Source organism: Crocodylus porosus, unplaced genomic scaffold (genome assembly GCF_001723895.1).
Source record: "Crocodylus porosus isolate Cpor-Errol unplaced genomic scaffold, CroPor_comp1, whole genome shotgun sequence".
Lineage (NCBI taxonomy): Eukaryota > Metazoa > Chordata > Crocodylia > Crocodylidae > Crocodylus > Crocodylus porosus.
In genome coordinates, this window is record NW_017728949.1 from 38038828 (window position 1) to 38048278 (window position 9451).

Genomic DNA, 9451 nt, shown 5'->3' on the forward strand with positions numbered 1-9451 from the left:
TGCTCTTTCCTGCCAAGGCAGGGGGTCGGACTAGATGATCTACCTAGGTCCCTTCTGACTCTAGCTACTATGAAACTATGAAACTATCTATAGTCAATAGTAATAATTAAAAGACAGGCCACTTACCAAAATTACCATCCAAGTGAATATAAAGTTCAAATACACTAAATGCAATGGTTGTGTGTGCTGGAAAAACAATAGCTTTGTCCCGTACTTTATAATTCTGGTCTTCGATAATGTGAAACTATGATTAAAAAAAGAAATATATTAAAATAAATATATTTTAAACTGAGATTATATTACAACTATATTGAAAAAAATTCAGCAGTAGAAACAAAATCAAGTTCAATCTGTAAAGAAATTTTATCACTGCTGATCAGCATACTAATGGAATCCTTGCTGTTCTACACTTCACTACTGTCTGATGAAGAGAAAACAAGCTAATTTCCAATCTGGGCATAGAAACATAGGTTTTGTGCCTGATCCATAAACATGAGTGATGATCAAATCTTGCAGGATTATTGGTTCATTTTGATTCGGATGAGCAATCCAAAATATTCAACTCCCCAGTCTAACTCATGGCTGTTTACAGAAAGTGCCATGAGTTAGACAGATCCTCCTGACCCCACAGACATTAGCTGTTAGGTCAGGAGGGTGAGGGACTGTGCTCCAATTTGGAGCTGATCCAGGGAGAAAGACTCCCTGCATGCATCTTCCTCTAGCTCCCTGCCACCCCCACCCCCACCCCAAACCTTGGTGCTTTTCAGGGAGGGAGGGGAAGGAGGAGAGGAGGGAGGTCCGTTCTAGAGTTTCCTCAACCTGTGCTGGATAAGTGGATTGGAGCTCCCCAACTCAAGGGGGCTCCAATCCACCCGTCCCATCCTCCAACACCAGCTGGGCAGCCCTCAAAATTAGCTCCCCCTACTTCCTTCACCCCCTCCCTTTCTGAAAATAGTGCTAGGAGCAGGGCTGGGCTGTATCATAAGTTTTGTGATACAGCCCAGCCCTGCTCCCGGCATACAGACACAACGGGGGTACTTTCACCTTCCTTTGGCAGTCAAAAATAGCTTTTTTAAGTTTTCAAAAGAGGTTTAACATTTACAAGAGCATAGAGATGTGTGGAAACAACATACCATTTAAAAATGATCCCAGGGCTGGCTTCTGATAACCTGTTTTTTCAAATGCAAAGCTGTGGTATTTCCCACCTCCTTTCTCCAGAAAAACAGTAATACACCACCTACTTCTAAATCCCCTTTCTTCCAACTCTATCTCTTCTCCATCTCTAATTTTTATCCCTTAATAGGACCCCAGCACTGTGGTTCCTACTCCCCAAACTCTCAAACTCAGCTGTGCTGATCTTGAGCCCAAATGTGCCATCTTTCTTAGTGAATTTGCTTTGCTTTTTGTTGATTATAGTGTTACAGACTGTATTTCCTGATCTATAGCATTATAGTAGGCTCCCTTTTAATGAGAAATTGTATTTACATTTATATTCAGGCCTAATTAACCAGCAATGGGGACTACACAAGTAAAGGTGACTTACTGTGTTCATTATGAATGGCTACCCAGTAATTTCTAAGGAATATTTCTGGGACAAAAATCGGATTTCATTAGACTTAACTGAGGCTATGTCTATATGGCTTCCTTCCATATCCTGAGTCTGATACTGACAAAATAAGCCCTACCCACTCACACACTCAGGTGCATCAGAAATAAACTATTAGCAGTGTAGATGGGTTGGGAGAAAATGGTTCCAACAACTCAGAACAGATCACCATGGCCTTTGCCAGCACCACCATCATGTCTCCTCCCTTCCTTTCATTTTTAGTGATCTGTCCTCTCCTCTCATACAGAATCTGACTTGAAAGCATGTTTTCTAATTGAAGACTGTGCATTCATATTTTTATACAGATGATATAATTGTGGTACAAAGCCAATACTAAATGAACAGAGCTAAAATCCTGACAGCATTAAAGTTAATGGGAGTTTTGCTCTTCCTAAGGTCAGGATGACACTCAAAGATCCTAAAAGTGTTGTAGGAATTACTCTACACTCCACACAAAAAAAACCAAACAACCCAGAAGAAACAGAGGACCATATCATTTACATCAATGCAACTCCAATGACTTCTATTAAAATTGCTCTGGGTTTACACCAGTATAAACTCAGTAAAAATCTGGCAACAAACAACTACAAAAAGAATTCTACTATTTTCTCTTTAGTGAGAGACATCTGTCAAACATATTTACCCTCATTGTTTCCCCACGCATTCCAGCATGGACAGATAATGAGCATTGCCGTGTTGTTCTAATACTTTCCATTACCACACACAGAACTTCCTTCCTACTTTGTCTTGCCTGACGGACGAGGCAATGATCAAAGTTAATTTTTCTAAAATAAACAGAAAGAATCCATACATAATTATCAAATTAAACAACATCTAATAAAATCAGACATTATAAACCAGCAGATCTGGATAACTTGCACTGTACAGATGAAAAATGCTAAGTGAGGAGGTCTCTGGAATATGAGTGTTGATTTTCAGTAAGTCTTGGAAGACTAGGAATTTTCAGTTGAGATGGAAGAAAGATAGCAAGTATGTCAATACTAAAAAAAAGGCTAAAACAAATAACTCAAGGAGTTATACACCTGTTACTTTGACCTTAACCATGGCCAAAATAATGAAACTCCTGATATAGGACTCTTAATAAAGAATTGAAGAGTATTATAATTAATATCAATCAACATGAGTTTATGAAAAACAGATCTAATATGATAACTGTTTTGACCAGATTACATGCTTGATTGGTAATGAAAATATGATTAATTCAGTATACTACGGCTTCTGAAAGGTATTTGATCTGATACCACACAATATTTTGATTATGAAACTAGAATTATGCAAAATAAATATGGTACATATTAAATTAGTAAAAACTGCCTAACGGATAGATCTCAAAACAGAAGTATAAACAGGAAATGATCCTCAAATACATATGTTTCTAGAGAGTTTTGCAAGATCTGGTTATTAGCCCAAAGGTTTTTAAACTTGTATTACAAAACTGGAAAAAATAATTATTGATTAAATATTCATAAATTTAAGGAGAAGTAAAAACTAAGGAGGACAAACCACGAATACTGAGGAATCTAAATTGCTTGGGAAAGTAGGTCATGCAAACCATTTCCATTTTACTATGGTCAAATGTCAAGTCACATATCTAGGAACAAGAATGCAAGCCATACTTACAGGATGCAAGGACTCCATCCTGGAAAGCAGTAATTCTAGAAAGACAACTTTCAAAGTGGATAATCAGTTGACCATGAGCTTCCAGTGGGAAGCTATGGTCAAAAGAGTTAATGCAATCCTTGGTTGTATAAACAGAGGAATACAAATTGACAGCAGAGAGGTTATATTACTCTGTGTTTGGCACTTGTGCCCCAGTTTTATGAACAGTGCAGTCAGTTCCAGCATCCACAACTAAAGAAGGATGATGAAAAATTGGAAGGGATTCAGAGAAGAACCTTAAGAATGATTAGAAACATTCTTTACAGAAAAATACTGAAGGAGTTAATGTATTTAGCTTATCAAAGTGAAGGTTAAGGGAGAGATTTGATTACATTCCATAAATATCTACATAGAGAAATGATCTTTAGTAGCATATGGCTGATCTGACAAATAGAAATATAACAAGACCCAGAAACTTGTATAGCTTCTGACTGGAATCAGAAGCTATACAAGTCTGTTCAAAATAAAGTGCTAATGTTTAACAGTGATACTAAATGGAATAAATTACCAATGTTTGTGCGGGATTTTTGATCACTGGACATTTTAAAATCAATATTGGATATTTGCTTAAATATATATATTAATTCAAACAGGGATCAATTCAGGAAAGTCCCACCATTTGTGCTATGTAGATGGTTAGAACTGCTGATCATAGTAGTCCCTTCTGACCTTATAATCCAAGCATTTATTAAGGATTTGATAGTGAATTTTATTCTTTGACTTATTCAATAAAAAGCACAATATTATATTAATGGAATAAGAAACAAGACTGCAATGAAATTTCCTATAATCTAATTATAGAGTCAGGTAGGCTAAGTATATAAAAATGTAGTACTAACCTAGTAGTAAGTTCTTTAAGCAATGTTGGTACTTCAACCTCATGTTTGGTCACTATGCCAAATGAAGCTTTAACTGCAACAGAATCTGATCCATCAATATTGACCCCGACATCATTCATTATCTGATTTCCTCGTTTACCATTCAGAGAAAGATCTGATTTGTCCTCATAGTTCAACAACTGATAGGATGAAACACCTGAGGAAAAGAGGATATTTTCTATTTTGGAAAACACTCTCATGTTCAGGTACAATATGATAAAGTAGAAATTCTCAGGTTATAAACAAAATAATATCTGAATATTCAGCCATCAAATGGCTGATAATTATGTCAGTAATATAAGGGAGTTTGACATAATTGTCATTAGTTTTACCAAAACTTTAAATGAAAGAACAGGTTGCATCACTCTCACAGTACCAAGTACTGGCATTCATTCCTTTGTAATGAAATACAAAGAAATAGAGGAAGCTAATCATCAATAATGACTATTCAGTGGCCACATGTAGGGGGTGCACATGTACCCCCCTGAGACCACTGGTCCACCCCCTGAAAGTCAGCATTTTCCACTTAGGTGATGGGTGGGGGGGGCAGGTGGGAGTGCTGCCCCCCACCCCGAGAGTGCCAGCCACGGAGTGGGGGCACCAGGAGAAGCACCCCTGGCATTTCTGGGCATGCCCCTGGCACTTCCAGGTCAGCATAATTGGCCCCAGGGACACCTTCCCCAGGTCAGCACAATCAGCCACACGGGGATCCCCCCCACCCCGTCACTTACTGGCTTCTGTGTGGACAAGTGCCCTCCTGACTCAGGAGGCACCAGTTGCCCATGATTATATTATTATCTATTTTTCATCCATAAATATAAGAGCACTTTATAAATTGAGGATTATGTCTTATCTACTTTTGTAAAGGGAGAACCTTAAGCACAAAGGAAGTGACTTGTTCAAATTCACACGATATGTCAATGTCTAACCCAAAAAACAAAACTTAGTCTCTATAGACACGTAACCTAGTGCCATATCTACAGAACATGTTGCCGTCCTCATAGCATTTTTCATGGAGGCTCATGATAGTGCAAAAATTACAATGGGAAAAAACTATCTTAGTTGCTGTGAAGTCCCATGTAATATTATCCAAAGTAAAATTTATTTTAGTAAGTTCTGAATTTTTCAGTAGCAGCAATAGAGTTGAATTTGTAATACAAAGAACTGATGGTAACATACCATATGTGCTTCCTGGCCCTTATCACGTGATGGAAATTAGAATCCACTTGATCCATTTTTAAAAAAGTAGCAAACTATAAAGCAAACCAAATCTAACTTTCTTGAAATTTTGCAGAAACATGGATCTTGCAACAAAGTAGGGAATTTTAATCCCCAATAATATTTTTAAGTAATCTTTTCCTAGTTATATATAAGGTATTTTTTCTGTTAGACTGACTGGAAAAACAAGAACCTACTAAAGATCAAAATATTATGCCTAAGACCCAGAATCTGAAATGAGTGAGATGAGTGAGGCATCTAAAAGTCTTTGAGGGTCTTGGGTTAAATCTATATATCTGTTAATTAAAACCTTGTAGTCTACTGGATACAGTGACATTTTAAGGTTATTGAGATCAAATCTTCCAGTTAAATTTTCAATAAAATATTTTATACATGTTCTCATAAGGCTAAATGGATTGTACCTATACGTATCGGTCATCAGTACATATATCTGTCATCAAAAATACATCTTTGTCACACAAAATTAGAAAACAGATTTTAAAATTCTTAATGTAAATCAAAATAAATTCTCTTCATGACACCTCACCCTTACTTTAAAGAGTATCCAAGTATTCTCAATTTTTTCAAAGGTTTACAAGTCTTTTGCAGCTTTAACTTACACAAATAATCCAACTGACTTTCTCATCGGTATGAGGATTTATCAGTGTACTGATGAATATATTACTCATCAGTATAAGGATTTAACACTTATTTTTCTGTCAAGTTTCCTTGTAATCCTGAAATACATTTTTTTCCTACAGATGTTCCCTCCTGCATGTGAATTCATTGGGTTGTCTTACTAAGTCGTTTATTAACGCTAAGTTTCTAAAATTGATTTCACTTTTTTATTTTAGAATATAAAGCAACACTATAGATAGCTGTTAGTTATGTGGCTCTGTGAGGGAGAATATAGGCACTATAGTCGAAATGTATACGTGCTATGACAGTGTCTCCCCTTAAGACTTATTAAACTTTATATCTAGAAGCAATTACATTCCTTAAATGTCTGTGTAAAATTAATGAAACAGGAAAATGAATAAAAAGAAATTATAATTTTATAACATCTTATATAAAAAGGATTAAATCAGATCAGTATCGGTAAGTTCTTGGCCCCGTGCTGAGCTCTATTAACAGAGGCAATACAAGCGTTCATTCATATAAACCAACTATAGGATTGAGGCTAGTATTTTTTGTCACTAGTAAATACTATTGAATATGTGTATTTATAATGTCTATAAGAAATAATGGAACTTTAAGTAAGTCATAGGCAAGATATATTAATGTATTTATGAGGACTCTTCTGTAGTCATACTTTGTAAACAAACATAAGGTTGAATTACACTTTAATTTTATTAATATATTAAATGGATTTTTAAACTTGTTTTTGGAAACTTTAGATATTTAGTCCATTTCATTGGGCTGACTGTGGTGCCTTCCTTTAGACACCTAGTAATCATAGAAGTGCAGCTTTAACTTTTTATTAAAGTCCAACAATGTTTATAATTTACTCCTCCATTCCATGAGTGTATTACATAACTCATTAAGGTAATTCTCTGATAAGTATACTAATACTGCCTCATGTTATTTATGATTTCCACATATTACTATAGTTCTACATTTACTGCAAAATATTATTTTATAGGATTTAAAGAAGGACAAAAAACATACCTGAAGAAATTTCTTTCTCTCCCTGAAGAATGTCTTTTAAGGTGAAAGGTGTTGAAGCAAATTTAGATTTTTTTGAAAGAAAACACGTTCTCTTCTTAATAACAAGGCTCAAAGGTTGGTATTTGTCAGCTTCACTGAGACTAGGAACAGGAATTAATCTCCCTCCATCATCAACCTGCTTAACAAAATTTTTGGTAGCAGCAGCAAACATATTATGGTAGTAGTAATAAAAAAGCGCTGTATCACCTGCAATTTCCAGATCTCATACCCATGTTGAAACCTTTTGTAATGATATTGTAAATTAATTAGCCTGAGGCTAAACCTAATGTTAAACTTTGTTGTAAAGCTAGGTATGTTTTACTTGGAGAAGAGAATCAATAATGGCTTAACAAGCCAGCTTCCAGTGTATTGTTCAAGAACTCTCCCAACTTCCTTCAATTATGTCATCTAATCCAGTATACTGAATAATACATTAACTGTGTAAACTGATAGGGAAATGATTGCCTTTTCTTTAGTAGCTGACAACTATTGTTTGAAAATCATGATAACTTTCGAATAAAAAGAGGCTTCTAAATTCTTTTTCTTGGGTTTCCAATGATAATGACATATTGACTGTTTGTACCTGCCATGCAGTGCGAGTCTGAAGTGCTTACCAAAAATGGGCTATGCAATCTAAATTCATCTTAGCAGGCCTCCTGAGTTACAGAGCTATGAAGGCTGTTATCTCATCTAAGGTAGTATTTCCTTTCAGTAGTAGTTGCATAATAGATGGGTACAGAACTCAGCCCAGACAGAATAAAATGTTCTCTTGGTCCTTCAAACCTTCCTTTGCTGAAGTATAGACAAGACTTTACCTACAGCTGTGGGGCTTTTACTGTGTGTGAGTTCTTCCTTGGGGTGAGGAAGAGAGATTCTGTTTTGTATATAATGGTTTTGCCAGGGATACTTCACTGGAATTTACAGTCTTTCTTGCTAGGCGTGTGCATTTGGATGGGGAGGTCCAGTATGTATATTATTTTCTGTTCTTAAAGGGAAAGGATATTGCAAAGTATTTTATCTCTGCCTTAGTGTATGTATTTTATTGCATGTGTTTGGAGTATTTTGATATTTCTGGGTATTTTGCCTTATGTTGACACCTTTTCCTAGAAATGTGTGTGGAGGGAAGGGAGGATTTGCTAGTAGCTCAGTGTTTCTGCAGAGTGGGACATAACATTTTATTGTCTGTCTGGGGCATTATCTTTATCGTACAGCATTTTTCTCCCAAGGTGGGGGGGGCATTTGTGTACAAAGGAAGATACTATACATGGCTCTACCTACAAGAGGTAGTTCTGTGTGTGTCTGCACATGTGGTATGTAAGAATGAAATTGCTGTACCTTACTTTCTCCCAAAGGGAGTCCTGTGTGCATGCAACTGCCACACAACAGGGGTAGCAAGCTCACACCAGGCTGCAGGTCAGGATCAGACTGGGCCCTCAGTGCAGGCTAGATCTGTTGGGCCAGTACCAGCTGAGGTGGATCTGGGATAGGAGGTGTAGGTCTGGCAGCCCTTGCTCACTCCTTCCTGCTTGGGAGCCCTGAATTCTGCAGCAGGTCATACCCCGCAATCCCTCACTGCTGGTAGCCTACTAGACTAGGTGGGCTGGATCCATCCCACAGGCCAGATCCCCCTCCCTTATGGTGCCTTCCCCAAGGAGGGGAACATGTTGGTATGTGGATCACCTTGGGGAACCCTCTCCCCAGGGTGGGCTCTTCTACCTATGCAAGTGGGACCTATTGCCACACACCTCTCTATGAGGACGATCCTACGTGGGTGCCTGTGGTGTGTATTAGTCTTTTCATAAGTGGAAGCACCTATGCCCTGGTGGAGGGGGTGCTGCACCTCACTCTCTCCCCTAAGGGAGATCCTGTGCACTCTCCCCTACATGACAGGATGGGGGGAAGGATCCCCTATAACGCTTTACCTCAGGCAGCTGATGCAGCCTTTGTGGGGGGTGTGGTGGCACAAGGGGCAGGAGCTCAGAGCTCAGCTGCTCACAGTATAGGTAACTCATACAGGGAACACCGGCAGGGGGGGCAGCATGTGCCCCCCGCCCTGAGATTGGCTGACGCCAGCGTTGGCTTCTATGGGTGGTGGCCACTTGCCACTGCTGCCGCTGGCTTCTGCCACTTGCCACCCCCTCCCCACCCACAGCTTCTGCAGGCGGTCGCGAATCACCATCCCTCCACCACCGCCGCAGCCCACAAATTGTGTTCTCCCCCAGCCTTGGGAGGCACCAGTTGTTCTTGGCTCACAGGTACCTGTTCTTACCCCCAGAAGTGCTGGGGACCTCACCTAGCTTTCGACAGTGCTGCTGGCCAGTTAGGAAAGGGAAGAGGGGGACAGGGGCAGGGGAGATGTAGT

At 38.5% G+C, this 9451-nt stretch overlaps 1 protein-coding gene across 1 annotated transcript in view; it reads right to left on the reverse strand.

The window, feature by feature from the left end:
• The window catches only part of DFNB59 (deafness, autosomal recessive 59), a 13655-nt gene extending 5095 nt beyond the window's left edge, over positions 1-8560 (reverse strand). Inside the window, exons 1-4 of the mRNA XM_019554694.1 lie at positions 7051-8560; positions 4126-4321; positions 2250-2391; positions 127-244 (exon numbers count right to left, since the gene is read on the reverse strand). Coding sequence (XP_019410239.1) covers positions 127-244; positions 2250-2391; positions 4126-4321; positions 7051-7261 — 667 coding nt within the window. The 5' untranslated portion in view covers positions 7262-8560. The remainder of the gene's footprint in view (positions 1-126; positions 245-2249; positions 2392-4125; positions 4322-7050) is intronic.
• Between the last annotated feature and the right edge of the window lie 891 nt (positions 8561-9451).